General features: G+C 40.2%; 1 protein-coding gene across 2 annotated transcripts in view; it reads left to right on the forward strand.

Moving 5' to 3' along the window:
* Positions 1-16,522, forward strand: part of LARGE1 (LARGE xylosyl- and glucuronyltransferase 1) — a 286,954-nt gene that overhangs the window by 210,730 nt on the left and 59,702 nt on the right. For both annotated transcript variants that reach the window (XR_012835612.1, XM_075753793.1), the window contains exon 8: positions 9,918-10,022. Coding sequence is in view for 1 of the 2 variants with exons in the window: in XM_075753793.1 (XP_075609908.1) it covers positions 9,918-10,022 (105 nt within the window). In the remaining variant the exon portion in view is untranslated. The remainder of the gene's footprint in view (positions 1-9,917; positions 10,023-16,522) is intronic.

Here is a 16,522-nt window from a genome sequence, read left to right on the forward strand (position 1 = left end):
AGATAGCAGCATCTTACTGGAATCTGTGTCTACTGAAGATTCAGCTCCTGAATTTTCATCCTGAAAAATTTGCATAGGCTGGTAAAGCCACATAGCCAAAGGGAAATGCAGAGCTTGTTTATTTTTTAGCAGAACTGAACCCAATGAAAGGGAAAAATAATGTCAACATAGTTGGATTTCAACACCACGTACAATAACTTTGCAACTTTTTTCACATTAAGTGGGTGACTACAGCCCTTTTCTACTAAATATGTCACTGTTGGTTTTTTTATTTGATTTGGGTTTTTTTACTTGTCACCAGAAAACCAGTCCTTTATGTTGGTTCATCTTGGGGTTTTTTTCTGCCACTGCTTCTACATTCTGGGATTTCTATGATGCTCAGAGAAAGTACTTATGTTACATACTTACTGATTTCTTGCTTACAAACAATCCTGTTGTGTCCGTCGATTTAGAAGATTTGTTCCTTTTATATAAGAAGGAAGGGGGTTTAATATCTTGCTGTTTATATATGATAACTGCCAAAAAGGATATGAAGTAGGAAGCTGTGCACAGTTTCCATGAACAGTCTCCGGAATATTAGAAAACTCTTACCCTCTGTCTCTAATTCATTGCTAATAAACAACAGTTTACTATTCCAACAGCCTCAAACACCAGTTATTGAAACCTGATGAAGTGTAGTGAAGCAGTGGTGTCATCCTCATTTTACAGGAACTAACAGCCAGCTGCTAACTTCTGTTGCCCTGGTGTGAATCTGAGTTAAGTTTGTGCTGTTAACGGAGGCAGCTTAAGGTTTACATCGTTACAGCTGAAATGAGCAGCTGCCTAAACATCAAGAGGAAAGTGATGCCTGGAATCCCAAGGGATGCACCCAAAGTAAATCTATGGCAGAGCAGAACATAGCATTCAGGGATGTGACGAGAAGAACTCAGCCATCAGTGGATCCAGTAGGCTGACAGCTGCTCAAAAGATGAGCTGAGTGGGAATTTCTAAATGATTACTGAGTGGCAGAGGCAGTTTAGGCACAAGCTACGAAAAAGGATGGTGTCCCAATATCCAAGAGCAGTGCTCTGGGTCTCACAGGTCCTGGCACCTGTTCATAGATCACCACTCACCTCCTGGGTGACCTTGGAAATGTCACTCCATTGCCATGTGCCTCAATTTCTCCTGCTGTAAGGAGGTCTCTCCTTTCCCTTGTAAAGCGCTACTAATGAAAGGCATTATGTAGGATTATTAAGTTGTGTAAGTCAGATTATTGCTTACACATTGCAGCCTGCTGCTCAGCTCCCCGTTACTGAGGTGTGTTTCACAGATGGGGTTTGTACCAATCAAAATGTGCATATCAGGACCTTATCGCCTTTATAAAATTGATGTAAGTTGTGACAGGCAGAATCGTAGCACATGGACAGTTACTTTCATGCTCTTCACATGCTCCTCCAAAACAGTTTCATTGCATTATCTTTGGCAGCAAAAAAGAAGGCATTTTTTGTTCAGTGATCACGTATTCCTGCATAGCACAAATTCAAGCCATGGTTTTAATATTTTGTATGTTCCTGCAACACTGAGCATAGTCATTTAAAAATATCTTTTCTCTCAGACCAATGCCTGAATATTAGAATATAGTGGATTGGAATTCACTGTGTTCACAAGGATGTTTTGCTACTTTCAGAGCAACAAGTTTTTAATTTTGTAAGAGTGTGGGGTTTTATATTTAATAAATTAAAAATTAAAAAGGATACCATGATGAGGAAAGAGCAGTATCAGGGCACACAATCTTTAAACAGCCATTGGTGTGAATGAAAAAGTGAGGTGTGTAGTCAGAGCAACGAGTACATCTCACTGACGTCCTGCAGCCTGGTTAGGAGAGGATACCTGTCACCCGAGAAAGGGTTCATGTCAAGTCTCCTTTTGCTGTTAATTAGATGTCGGTTCTGCTGCTGGGACATTTTTGTGCTATAAATAGTGACATAAAAACTGAGGTGAGGAAGGACAGGCTCAGCAGCACGTGAAGCTGGTATGGGCATCCCTTCTGGTTCCGCTTACAGCTTCACAACTGTTTCAGCCGTCAGGCTCGTTCTTCCCCAGACTCCATGCTAGAGCGCTTTTCCTGCAATATGTCAGGCATATCCTATCCTGCCAGGTAGAAAACAAATAAAACTTCTGTGCCTGTCCAAATGGTAACATCTTCAACTTCTGAAGCTGCTGGCAACACAGGAGCCCTGTTGTCCTGGACACACAAAGCCTTGCCATTGTCACAAAACCTCAAAAAGTTTTGTTCCCAAGTGAAAGGTTTTTTCTGCACTTACGTTCTTGTGCTCAGCTGCTGAGAATACATTTCCCTGAAATTCTGCAGATGAAAGTGCTGCAAACGTTAATGATAGATTTGCTAGCTTTGCTGTAGTTTGCTGGACTCCTCACTGTCCTCTTCATTTTCTAACAAGCTCCTTGGAGGAGAGGAGAAGATGTGCGAAAACCCAAGACATTCTCTTCTTTTGATTGATTGAATTCTTTCATCTTCCCTTATGAACATGAATCACAGATTTAGTTCTTTACCCCAATCTTTCTCAGTCCAATTCTGTATGCTTCATCCTCTTGATCACCTTTTGTGTATGCTTGTGCCTTTCGAATCCTCCCTCCTACCACCTACAAAACACTTGTCATGTTTCTTTCTGTACAGACTCTTGCTGAGTTATTCTTCTCTGGCCCAAGTTACTCTAACTTCTTTTGCCCTGGCCACATCACCACCTCTGAGTACACCCAGAAGTCAGCTGATACCATTGCTTTAGATCCTCGTTCCAGCATTGCTAGTGTCTTCCTTTATTCCTTTCACTAGCTCCTTTCTCCTTCACTGACTCAACCTGGCCCATCTTGTCTTTCCCTGCCCTTGATGTACTGTATTTACCTCTGCTTCACTTACCTGCCCTGCTTTCTTATGTGTTCACTGCCTGTCTCCTTTCTTCCTCTCCTGGCACCAGTGTGCTATCCAACGTGGTGCTCCCAGGTAGTCATCCTCTCCTATCCCTAAACAGTCCTGCAGTACCTTCAGCAAGCTACTCTTTGGCCTTCTCATCCGAGTTGCTTCTTAATAACTGTCCATGCAGTTTTTCTCTATGAGCAGTTAGTCCACTAAGAAGAGCTAATGGCTGTTGGGAAACAGCAACATATTTGATGCAAATGAAATATCAAATAAAAATGTAAACTTGTGTAGGAGGCGTTTTTCCCTGAAACTTGATTTTTTCACATGTAAAAGAGAAGTTCTTCACAGTAGAGACTGCCTTTTCCTATAGCTGCCTACATACACACACACACCCCCCGTCAGTATATATTTATGCATATATATATATGTGAGTGTATATATGTATACACATGTGTATGTGTGCATGCACATATAATGCATGTAGCTGTTACGTGTATGCACACGTGTGAAATACATGCACAGTAGAGGGTAAAGTATTGAACTCTGTTGAACATAGCGTATCCTGCACTGTACAGGCATATGAGAAAATGTCATCCTGTGTTTCTGAGGACAGGCAGGCTCGTGTTACAGTGCACACACAAGATTTCATGTGCATATTTTACACTGGATTCGTGGTAAAATTTCTAAAAACTCTCTAGAGGGAAGTACTGCGAATTTTTGTGCTAGAAATATATTTTCAGAGGTAACTCAGGGCATTTGTTGCATGAGAAGACAGAGTCTTTTTTAGGGATGGAAGAGGACATGGCAGTAGAAGAGAGGAGTGAGTTTGGGAGCAGGAAGAAACATGAATTGATATAGACAGGGCAAGAATTGCACAGGGCATCAACAGTGAGGATGAAAAGCTTGAACTTGACAGTGATCTGAAGAGGTGGATGAGAGATGTGACAGGAGGAGTGAAAGATTTTAGAAGCCACATATTTTGTATGAACTGGTGCAAGATCGAGGACTGGAAGGCCATAGAGAAGGGGTCAGTCACTCAGGCAAGACTTAACATGAAGTGCAACGCATTCAGCTGGTATCAATCAGCATGAGTACACTGATTTCATTGAAGTCATGCAGATTTCTACCAGCTAAGGATGTGGCCTCACACGTTTCAGAAAGGAAGGGTGTCTTATGCAGGTGTTTAAAAGATAAATCAGGAGAAGGGGGGAAGAGGGAAAGGACATTAATGAAAGATTTTAACTCCAAGTTGTGCAGAAAATAACCCAGCTTCATTGTACCGCTATAGATTCTGCTAGTCCTGACTATGTTCATCAGACTTGGTACTGGCCAATTTAGAAATGTTCCAGCATTCGGAATATGTACCTTTTCCCCTCTTCCCTCCTCTCTTTTTATTCTCTATTTCGGTGTCCCATTTGGGGAGTAGAACTCTGCAGTTCTCCTGATTCCTTCCAAGCTTGAATCTTAAACTTTTGTTGTTGCTTACGCTGAAGACATGCATTGCTTTGGCAGTACTTGGCGGTGGCTCCAGCATTCATGTCTCTATTAAATTCCTAATGATCTAAACCACGGCTGTTAAAGTAGTTAGAAGTAGCAAGACAGAGTTCTGCTCTATTCTCCTTTAATAACCGCTGCAGTATAGAAATGGCTTACTTACGTTTTTAAAGGCTGAAAAATACTTTACACTTGCTTTTTGCTTTGAAGGCCCATACCAAATACAACTAAACCTTGCGAATGTAGCAACCAGGAGAGCTGTGCTGAAATGGATCTCTCCTGTGATATCAGCTCATCCTCTGGCCATGGGCGATCAAAAAGTGGCACCCCACTCCTTCCCACCCCTCTAACATGCCTTTTTGTTTTCCCTTTCCAAAAACAGCCTGATGTGCTGAGGACCACAGAAAGTGCAACTCACCCAAAGTATTTGCTGTGGGCCCATTGCTGATACTGTGATTGCAGAGGAGTCATGTGAAAGCCACTGTAGTCTCTAAGACAAAAAAAAAAGGGGGGGGGAGGCTTCCACTAAAGATGTTGAAAGTAGTTTTAATAACTATAATTTTTTGCTACTGTTATTATTATTTGTGATAGCAGAATACCTCAAGGCAAGAGCTGAGGTTAGGGTCCTTTATACCAAAGACTCCAGAGAAGATAGACTTTAAAGCTGGGAAAAAAATTAGGGCAGAACAGAAAAATATTGTTCACAGGCACCAAGGTTATAAAGATTGTACTGGGCACCAGATGAAAATAGCAGATACCAGACTGAACATAAATAAAAGCTGATACTTCTTTAGATGTGCCATGTATGTGCCACAAGTCACCGGAAGCCAGAGGACCACTAATAAGAAGCGCCACTATAGAGCTGCTCTGTTGTGCTTCATTACTACACAGCTGCTACTCCCTGTTGCTGGAGACACAATGCTGTGCTGGATGGAGCTTCAGCCTGGCTACATGCAGCTGGTGTTACGCTTTGAGTGCAAACTAACACACGGTTATTACCGCAGAGCACTTACACTTGCAATATGTGAGACAGGCAAAATGGGAGAGGCATAAAAAGTTATTGTTATGCCCATTTTTATTAAAGGAGAATTGAGCAAGAGGCTGTTACGTGACCTGTCCAGTGTCACCCAAGAAATCAGTATCTGAGCTAGGAGCTGAGAGGAGATCTGGAGTCGTCTTCAGTCCCTGAATTAGAGGATCATGCTTTCCCCTCTGTTAGCCACCAAAAATCTATGAAATGAAAACAGAATTGAAGGCATTGAGTTGTCAGGCTCAGAAGTATCTGTTTTTCCATGGAAACCTCTTCCCAGGGACAGCTAAGCTTTTGCACGGAGGGAAGCACTTCTCATCACGCGAGAGCTGTCAGGGAGCTGTACTGTGCAAAATGCTGTAGCTGTGCACCTGCCTTCTGGAGAAGTCTCATCCCACAGCCAGGCAGCATACAGCACCATTCCCGACAACCCAGCTGTAATTCTGCCTGCTCGATAATTTTTCACCATGGTCACGCCAGAATCATAGCCTTGTTTTCTGCTGTCTGGCTGTTAGTGGTGATGTATGAATAAGTAAAAAAGACAGCTTCATTTTCATAAGCTAACTTGTGCCTGGAGTAACAGAGAGTGCGAGGAGTGCTCTTAATCATAACTGCAGGGCCAGAGCAGGAAACAATGACGGAGCTTTTGCTGCTAGTGATAGTATTTTATTATAATAACTCTTAGGAAAAAGAAACAGGCAGCTCAGAATAGTGAACAATTCAAATTCATTATGGTAGCCACCCTGTTCTCATCTGCTGGAAGAATAACTCACATAACTCTTTTATGCTTGCCTTTTACAAAAGGCCATGGTGGCACGGAGCTCTAGTCTTTCTCCTCAGAAAAATCTAAATTCAGATTGCAATGTGATGGGAGGTGAAATGAAGCTGGTGAAAGTTTCCGCAGAACTGCGTGCACCTTGCAGGGACGGCATGAAGAGTGGCAAAGGGCCAGGTCAGGGCTGATGGATGGTCAGAGAATTGTGGGCAAGGAGAGCATTCATCGTGCCTGCTTGACTGCATGCATTGCTTTGGCCAGTGCTTTGTTTCTATAACTTCATAATGCATTTGAAAAACTAACTAAATGAATGAAATAACTGGTAATGCTCAGATACACTGGACAGATATTCTCACAATGATTCACTAATACAACAAAATTTTAGCGAAAGTTTTGAGTGAAACCTTTTTAATTGTTCAGAATTGGAAGGGCGAAACTGAAGATTTTATTTTGTTTAAACTTTTAGATATATAGAATAATATGGTATATGTTACACATCTGTATTATGTGTCACAATGATATTATTGAAAATTAGGTTGATTGTACGTTTAGATGTGGTTATTTTGACATCTTCAGATCAAAATATTTGGGGAATTTTTTCCAGAGATTATTTCTGAATTTCTATTTTTATACTGATTCAGACAGAATGAAACATTTTTTGGAACCATCAATATTTGCTATGCAGCTGAACTTCTGTTTTCCTGATCACTTTTGCCCAAAGTCAAGATCATAGAGACAACGTAAAGAGAAATAAAAATATATTCTTCTTTGGCATAGACAGCAACACTATTGCAGGCTAGTGAAAGCAGAAATATAACTGGAGAAGATACAAAACATATCTTCATAACTTTGTCCACATCTGCCTAGTAGGTTTTTAGACACGAGTAAGAGTTACAACAGCCTGACAAGTTGCATGCACTACCCTAGGACAGTACATGAAGGTGTACGCATTCCTAGGCCATTGCAAAAGCACACTAAAGCGTGTTAGCCAACACATTTTACTTTTTGTATTCTTTGTGACAAGCTAAAAGGACACGTACAGGCAGTTATTCCAGCTCAGTTGATACCCAGTAAGTCACATTGTCTGATCCATGTATCTAAGCCCTAAAGCTTACATGATGTTAATTTCTGCCTTCATCATCCCGTAGCAAACCTCAAGGAATACTGGTGAGAGCAGTATTTGTTCGGGTGTCTTCAAAAATAAAGGGAAAAAGAGGAAGGAAATGATACAGCTACAATAAAAATGTGTGAACATAATTTCCTGAGCCTTTTCAGTTTATCTTAGCATGAGAAATAATAACTGAGAAGTAAGTATTTCAGGGGTACATTGTCAGAGCTGAGATTTTGGACTGGTAGATGGGAAAGGAAAACCATTAACAAGCAGCAAGGTTTGTTCATATTTTATTATTCATCAGTTTGAAGGCTGAACTCTGTGGCTTGTTGGGAAATGCATGGGGCTAAAATAATGAAAGCAGATTGATGCTCCATGGTAAGGAAGTTCAGTATCTGCTTCTTGCAAATGGAATTCTAACATTTCTTTTGATGTGAGCAGTACTATCCTGAGAAGGATCTGTGGACTGCTGAGTTGTGAAATGCACTGTTAGAATATGGGCAGGGTCAATGTCTTCCTACCAGCTGTGCCAATCCATTCCAGCCCAGCTGCACCTGCATTTTTTATTAGGTTTTTTTCTCATCCTTTACTAGCCATGGTAGTTTCTTATTTTGATTTATTCTACCTTATCTGTAAGGGAGTGGTTATAAAGAACAGGCAGTCTTCCAGCACAGAATCAACAAGTGTTTGTTTAAATTGTGCCCTTCAGCCTTTTTTGGCTAAGACTCGTTTCAGCCAAATGATATCCCTTTCACATTTCCTCACAATATATGGCTTGTGGCACCTCATGCGCTGCCTAGTGTGTTCCATGTGTCTCACAGGTTGAGAAATGCTACAGTTTATTTGTGTGAACAAATCATCAGTTGCTTAGGATGCATCTGCCTATAATTTGTAATTTCCTTCATTCTCTTTTGCATTGCACTCTGTTAATATTACCAGTGGGGTGATGAATGTGTGGTGGTCTTTTATACGATCCTTTCTGCTCTCCTCCAGATTTTCTACCTTCTTTAAAAATGAATTATAGACTATAATGTGAAAAATTAAATATGTATTATATATATAATATATAATGGAAAAGGAGAGACATCGTTAGAAAATTAGGTCTGGTGGGGACTGGCATGTTGTGATTAGGATAGAGTAGGATGATCCTGAACAGTGGTGTGGAGTAGATTGGTCATCTCTCAAGGTTATTTCTAGATTGATTTCCGTTCACTCCTTGAATGCTTTCATAATGTTCTGATTTATTTGTTATACACATTGGCCACTGACTGCTGCTCACTCTTTGAAACAGCATTCAAGACACCTGTGGGGGTTACTGATGTTCCACTGAGTTACAGATATCGCAGGAGAGTATTGCGATCACCTGACCTATCCTAACATCTTCCTAGCCAATTATAAAATTGAATTAATCACTTCTGTCTTTATGTCTTGCTTCTCAGCCCAATCTTGTTTTGGGCCATACTGAAATTTTAGTAATACAGCTATGTTTCCTACATAAGCAACATATAATGATCATTTAATGCTTTCAGTGCACTGCTGTGACCATGCACCCAGTTTTAAGAGCATAGCTGGGATTTGAAAATGTGCCTTCAGAGCATGATGCTTAATTGCTTTTTCAGAAGGTTGCAAAATAATTTCCACTCGCAGTCTTAGTGCCCTCACTGAGTGGGTCCCTCTGTCAAAACACCGTTCCCTCTCCTTGCTTTGACTAGAGCCAAATGCAGTTTTCCCCTTCCCTCCATCCACTATCACCAGAGCATCATTTCAATCACTTCTCTTATTTACATTTTATACAGCACATTTCAGGATAGATAATTAAGTCCTTATCTATACAAACATTCACTTTTCAGTTGATTTTTAAGCAGTGCAAACCTTCTAGACACATTTGATTTAAAACACGTTTTACTCTAGCTGAAGCCAGCTGCTAATCAATGTAAGCTAAACCAAAATAAGCCCATCTAAAACTGAAATCATAATTTCTATGCAGCATTCCACACAAGCTTACCTAAATGACTTTTAAATTACTCTCTTAAATTAAACCAATGCAACTTTCTTATGTAGGTAAACTCTTAGAATCCAATATTTTCCTTAGCAAAAGGGATTTCCTTTGTGACTGGGAAAACAATCCCTGAAACTAGTGGGTGGGGCATGGAAAGATAATAATTTATTATACTGAGCCCTGTTCTTCAATTATATTATCTCCATCAGAGTATAAACAGATCTTCATATTAGATGATCATTTTAGCAACGCTTACTTCTCACTAGGAGGATTCTCCATCATTGTATTCCAAAATCAAGCAGCATTCAGATTTGTCTGGGTGATATATTTTTGTCAGCATGACAAAGGTTCCCACAGTGTTTAATTACTCAGACTAGCCAGGGGAGAAGGAAAGAAATGAGCCGTGCTGAGTTTGCTGTGCCAGCCTTGCTGTCTGTTACACAGGCAGGCATCTTCCGAGCGCGTGAAACGAAGGCAGCACCTGAACTTCTGTCTTCTGTTCCCACTGGCTGTCCCTCTCCAGATTTCATGTGTGTTTTCCATTGATTGACCGTCTTTTGTCTCATGATCTGTTTGCAATTTGCTCATTTCCAGGGCAGCAGGTTCTTGGCTTGGTGGAGAACCAGAGTGATTGGTATTTGGGCAACCTTTGGAAGAATCATCGACCCTGGCCAGCACTTGGGAGGGGCTACAACACAGGTAGGCCCTGAGGGTTTTCTTTGAAGTAACATTTGCATTGAGCACGGAATCAGTCTACTGGTATAGAGGGTATGAGAAGTGGTAACTGGTAACGTGCACCTCCCTTCCTAACCTACTGCAAAATTTGTCATTTAAAGCAGTAAAAACGATGCAATGTGATGCATTTTGGAGTTTCTTGTCCTGTGGTACTCTGAGGAGAATATGATCCTTCTCTAAATGGTCTCAAGGAGATTGTGTGGCATCCTATGGGGAAGGTGGGGAAGGACAGAGATTTTCCGCAGTCTAACACATCCTCAGCACATCTCCTACAAGATTTCTCTCCACAATGAAGCGTATGTAGGCCCAGCAAGAGGGAGACAATAGGAACCAAGGCTTATTTTCTGCAGAGAGGTAAATGGTATCACAAAATGCCAGCCCAATAAATATATAACTCCTGCAGGACAGCAACAGGGTCATAATTGTCCTAATAAAATGCAAACTACTGGCCATCAATTCCTGCTGCCATGAAAAAGAAATAAAGGCACTAGATCAGAGAATTTATTAGGTTACAAGAGACAGGTCTTCCCACTGATTTGTGTTTGGTATGTGAGAAAACATACCAGGTGCATAAAGAACACACACGTACATCTAAATCATTTCGATGATAGGCTTTACATGCTGATGCAGTGAGTTGGGTTCCCTCTCTATTTGTAATAAAAGGGCAGAACAGATGGTGAAGCCTCCATTTAGAAAGATGAGTCCATTTAAATATCCCCGCACTATCAGGAAATTATTCACCATAATAGTGATTTTGCTCTGCAGAAATACATCGGATTGAATTAAATAGAGTAACTAGAAGAAGGATTGCACAAGTTGTGGTTGGGTCATCTGTATTTCTGTATTCCTTTATATATTTGGGTGAATCACGCCAGCTGTTGTGAATTTGTATTTCAGCCTCTGCAAAACATCTCTGTTCTGTGAAAATGTTCAAAAGAATAGCCTAACAGAACACAGATATATATGGATACAAGATTTTGGCAAAAGAGGTTTGTTTCCTGGTTCTCCACTTGCCAGCGCAGAACTGCATATATAAAGGCTTGGGCTGCCCGCCCCCCAACACCCCCAAAAGCATGAGACAGAGCTAAGTTTCATGGATTTGTCCTGAAACCTGAAAGCTTATGTTATACACAACTAAACTGATTGATGTCAATTCTGTTCAGTGTCGCACCACAAAGCAGTATCTTTTGTTCTACTGAGAGATGACCACCTTTTATAGTTACTTTCTTTCTGCTGCATTTTTTGCAGAGAGAAATGTGTCACAACCACATAACAGTAGAATAACCCAGAAATTTATGGTGGGTAGTATCTAAAATGCAATTATGTAAATAAAAATGCTGTAAAGCTTTAATTTATATTGTCTTAACTTACCGTTCCAAATGTTTTCTAGGGATACCAAATGTCAGTATATCACAAAATTCTTCCACTGAAAGCAAAACTAATTGAATGTCTGCAGTCCTTCACATACATTGCATGTGTTAATTCTTGGTATGTGTTAATGCATACCTACCGGGCCATACATAATCCTGCCCAGGATTTTAGTCTGCTCACAATTTCTTTCTTCAGAAAACTCACCTGTAGATATCAAAACTTTCTTTTTTTTTAGAAAGAAAACCAGAAGGTACATAATGAATGGAAGATTGACAAGTGATCATAAGAAGTAGAATGATGTTTTTTCAAGTACATGGAACAAGAGGTCACTGAGTGAAACAGTGCAACCTCTCAGAAGTAGCAAACGACGTTATTGACAGAACCAGCATCATTTCCTATAATTTTCTTAATTGAATTCATTGTTTGCCTCAGTGATCTAGCAGAGATTGGAGGTATAAATCTCTCAAGGAAGATGAAACACCAAGTGAAACCAGAGCTTGTTTGATGTGTTCAGTAAATTAAAATAATTGACACTGAATGCAACACTGTGGCCAAGGAGGATTCAGAAAACTAAAGGGGGGGTGGGGAGGGGGGGCAGGAAAGAGAGGCAATAACTCTAAGCAAAACACTCATGAAAGACAGTGAGCCAGGAAAGGGAAGACTCAGAAATTCAGGTGCTTAGAGTTGGATTTAGGAACAGTAAAAGGACTCCCAAACCCCTGAAACTTGAATGAGCTAAACAAAGCTCAGTCAGGGAAAAGCTCTCAGACAGACTTTGCTCTTGCTCTTGGGAGAGCAGTCCTAGGATACAGTCCTAGGATACAATCCTAAGAGAAGAGATTTTTATGTGAGCCTCTTCAGCCAGACCCAACCCTGGCAGATTTGATGCAGAAGCACCCCTCAAAGTCAAAATTCTTCCACTGCTTCCTCCCAGTTTCTGAAGCAAATAATTTACCTTTCACTCTTACCTTTCTATGCCTGAGCCACTTTGGACAACATACAGGTTGGGGGAGTCCCAGAAGGCAGATACATTAAAGCCAAAGGCATGTTTGTTCCTTCTCCGCTAGCTCTTTAAACCCAACAGCATGTGCGTTCTCCTATTCCTGTGTGCCCAGGCCAAATCTCCTGACAGCCAATACAGATTTTCAAGGAAAGATTTTATTTGGATGTTTTTCATCCTTCTTCCTCATTTGCACAGGCAGATAATCCAAGTCATACTTTAGTCCATAGTAATATAATCTTAAGAAAATCAGACCACATTCAAAAGACAGTTCGGTGACAGTTTAATTGGTGTTTAGAATGTTCTTAGTTAGAAGGATTCTTTTTCTGAGATAACGTTCCCTTCCTCAAGCCATTTTATACACAGTTCCTTATGTACCACAAAGGTACCCAGGTTTTTTGTGTACCTCGTTGGCCGTAAGCTGCTTAATCAAATACTTTTTTTTATATATCATCCACTCCATTTTGCTTGTCTAAACAGAGATTAACTCTTACAGAGCCCTCATACATTAGTTAAAGCACACTTCCTCTCTGTATAATCTATATTGTCTTTCACTGACTAAACTGTGCTTTCAAAGTATTGCCAGAGCTGCACTATGATTTTTTTCTTTACAGATGTTAAACTGACAGCTCCAGAATTGCACTGTATGGTTTGATGTTCATTTCTGGAGTAACAGTCATCTTAGTCTTCAAAAAAATATCTTGTCAAATTCTAAACATAAAAGCTTTTGGTACTTTGTCTGCCTTATACTTTCCATCGTGGTGGAGAATAGCTTTTAAAAGCAGTTTCTGGTGACTGTTATCATGATTTCAAGCCACTTCCTCAGCTGGTGTGAATCACCCTTGGCTTCTCTGGCTTTAGCGCAGCAGGACCAACTTACATCAGCTGAGAATGGACTCCACACCTTTCAAATGGATCATCTGTGCCTGTAATCTGGGTGCCAGGGGGACATTTGTAAAAACTTTGGCTCAGGGGGATTTCAGACTTCTAGACTTCAGAAGCCCGTCCTGGGGATTTGAGGCACACTAAAATACACTGTCTCAGTGCAGCTACTAGATAGTGTAAGGAGGTGTCTCGGCAGCTTGAGCTGGAGATTCATACTCCCACACTGAGAGATGTCACTTTACCAGATTTGTGGATTGAGAACAGAAGGGAATGGCTAGCACCTAACAATTACCAGGCTACGTGTGCACCGTGTGTTATTACTCTCGTGTTTGTAATGACTGGAAGAATGCTAGAATGAATCTCTTTCTTTTATTGTTTCCCTGAAAAAAAAGGACCCATGGAAGATGAATTGGAAGTGGGAAGCATATGTTATGTCATTTTTGCATAATATTTTAAAAATACGAATAATACAAGCGTAGGGCAGACTGTTTATATGAAATTAGAGTGGATCACATCTTGCGCTTCTTCGTGATGATACTGTGCATCTTCAGTGCATAAAGCAAATGACAAGTAAAGCACTGCAAAACGGGGTGGTGGTGGTCACGGAACTGCCTCTGGTCCTGCTCTGGAAACAGGATAACCACTTTCATCTGAGCTCCATGGGCTTCTGCTCACAACATTGATAATGGCTCTGATGTTAAGATGTGCTGAGCACTTTTAATTTAATCAGACATTTCTGGTTTTCAGAAATCCTCACAATTAATGATTTAAATAGTTATTGTTGCCTAATTCTGGATAGATCTGTTACTAAAAATGTCTTTTTTTCCTCCTAGAAGAATCAAAATTCTATGACAGCCATCTGAATATAGCACTAATTTACGAATTATATTCCATAGATTCTGACTAAAACTAGCACTTTTCTCCATGGTGTAAAGAAAGGAGTGTAGTGGTTGCTTGAGAGAGGAGATTTTTCTGAATTGTGTCAATGAATGAAGAAATCAGAGAACTCATGGTTTATAGAACCTTTAAATTACCCACTGTGAGGGCCTGACTCAGTTTAGCCATGCCCTCTCTAAAAGGCATTGCAATATTCCTGCCTCCCATTATGTAAAACATGAGTCACATTTGGTACAGGAACTGGTATTGTTAAGTTTGGTTGTAAGTACAAGATCCCTTGCAAACAGATGAAAAATACATTTTAGTGATTTAAGAAAAAAAGAAAAAAAGAAAAAATTAATTCCAACACCAATGTCAAGGCAAAAAGTAGCACTTTCTTCACCTACTCAGATTCACACTGTACCAGGTTTTTGGATTAGATTATTCCTTCTTTAAGATACTGTGAGCTCATTCAGTAAATCTTGTTATCAGTGCAAAGCATACTGATACACGTGCTTTATAACACACAAAGGTGCATTTGATGTACAGGTATCATGCACATTGTACAAGTAGTAGATTAGGACGTGCCAACACATTGTTGCTTTTAGGCTCAGCAGGAAATGTCAGTCTGTTTGTGTCAGTGGTAGGAAGCTAAAATGATAATTCTGCTTTAGATGACCACATCCCTATCTTTGTTGGCTATAATCTGTAACTTGCAATTAAAAATAAGCTATCTTAAAGCTGGCTGCCCTCAAAAAATAGCTTCCTTTCCAGGCTTTCTAATGCAGTTTTTAAAGCATGTGATGTACTGAGAACTTGTTTACAGCATGCTTGACATTTCTGAAATGCAGGTCAATGTGTATTTGATTTTGAAAATGGTGCCTCTAGTTTGAGAGGCCTATTCACATAATAATGGCATTGCTGGAACTGAATTAGTCTACTGTTCATTGCATTCTCTGAGATACCTCCTCTACTCCTTGGCAATTGAATCTATCAATCAGACCCTGCAATAACTCTCTTTTTTTAAAACAACACCTGACTTTCTTTGAAACACTGAAAACTTTCATCTCCAAAGAACCCCCTGATAAAAAATACAATGGCATTCAGACAGTCTGTACCAGATTCTAGTTTCCATTGTATTGGAGTAAATAAAAAGATTTCTTTTTAGTTGATGAAATTGTCCTAGTTTGGGGTTTTTTACTGGTCTGACCTGAGTTCATAATGTCAGTCTCCATGTAATGTACATAAATAGGACATATATATGTACCATTCCAATCTAATGATTTAAAGAATCATTCTGAAGTGTGGTATTTTTAGCTTGATCCAGACATTTCTCTATGTGAACATACATAGCTTGATGAGTAATTATGTTGTCCAGCACTCTGAAATGCCCTCTCTTTATTGTAGAGGGACCATCATTAGCAGGTTAAATTTAGATGAAAGACTTGCACATAAAAGCTTAGTAGAGGCATCCAGGTGCCTAAACTGAGAACAAAAACTTCTATTATATGGCAGGAGAACCCCAGACAAATGCATAGTAATAGTAAAACTAGTACTTTTTCTTCTGAAGTGCAAGTTCACTTCCCAGTTTCTTATTGTGCTCATAAAAGTGATTGTGCAAAGACAGTTCCTTTCGGTAGATACAGAAACAGAGTTTTTAGCCATAGTCCCAAAGCAAAGAAAGAAGCATCACAGTTGGACTCCATCTTTGGCCTCTGACCGGTAGTCTGGTGCCTGTCAGAGAAAGTATCAGAGTAACTAAGATGTCTTTCTGTCAAAGCTGTCACCTTGTAAGAGAGTGCCAGCAAAAACAGTTGCATTTGGTCATAGTCAGATCACTCTCTTAGGTGCTGTTGGCTGCAGAAATCACTATGCTTTAATCATTTTAGTGATAGGGCAAACTAGGTTCAGGACAAACCTTTCCCCTTTAAAAAATATCAAGAGACTTAATACTCCTTGAGTTGGAGACGTTTTGAGAAAGAAGCATCTGCAAAATTGAGTGGACGCTGAGGTCTCAGAACAAGCAGTCTTTCCTTTCCCCATTCTTTTTATTCTGTCTCTATGTTCAGCTGCATCCTAACTTTAATTGTTCCTGCTATAGCTCCTCAACCCTCCCTCCTGCACCCATCTCTATTGAACTGAGCTCAGGGGAAGACAGGAACACTGCAATACTCTCTATATACAGATAGTTCTTACACTGTTGTTCTCAAGGCCTTAGCAGAGATGGTGATAAGAGAAGCTTTCCCAAATAGGATCATAGAATTATGGGCAGTTTAGGTCAGAAAGGATCTCCAGAGGTCTTCTAGTCCTCTTCCCACTGGAAGCCAACTCA

Source organism: Balearica regulorum, chromosome 1, assembly GCF_011004875.1.
Source record: "Balearica regulorum gibbericeps isolate bBalReg1 chromosome 1, bBalReg1.pri, whole genome shotgun sequence".
NCBI classification, from domain to species: Eukaryota; Metazoa; Chordata; class Aves; order Gruiformes; family Gruidae; genus Balearica; species Balearica regulorum.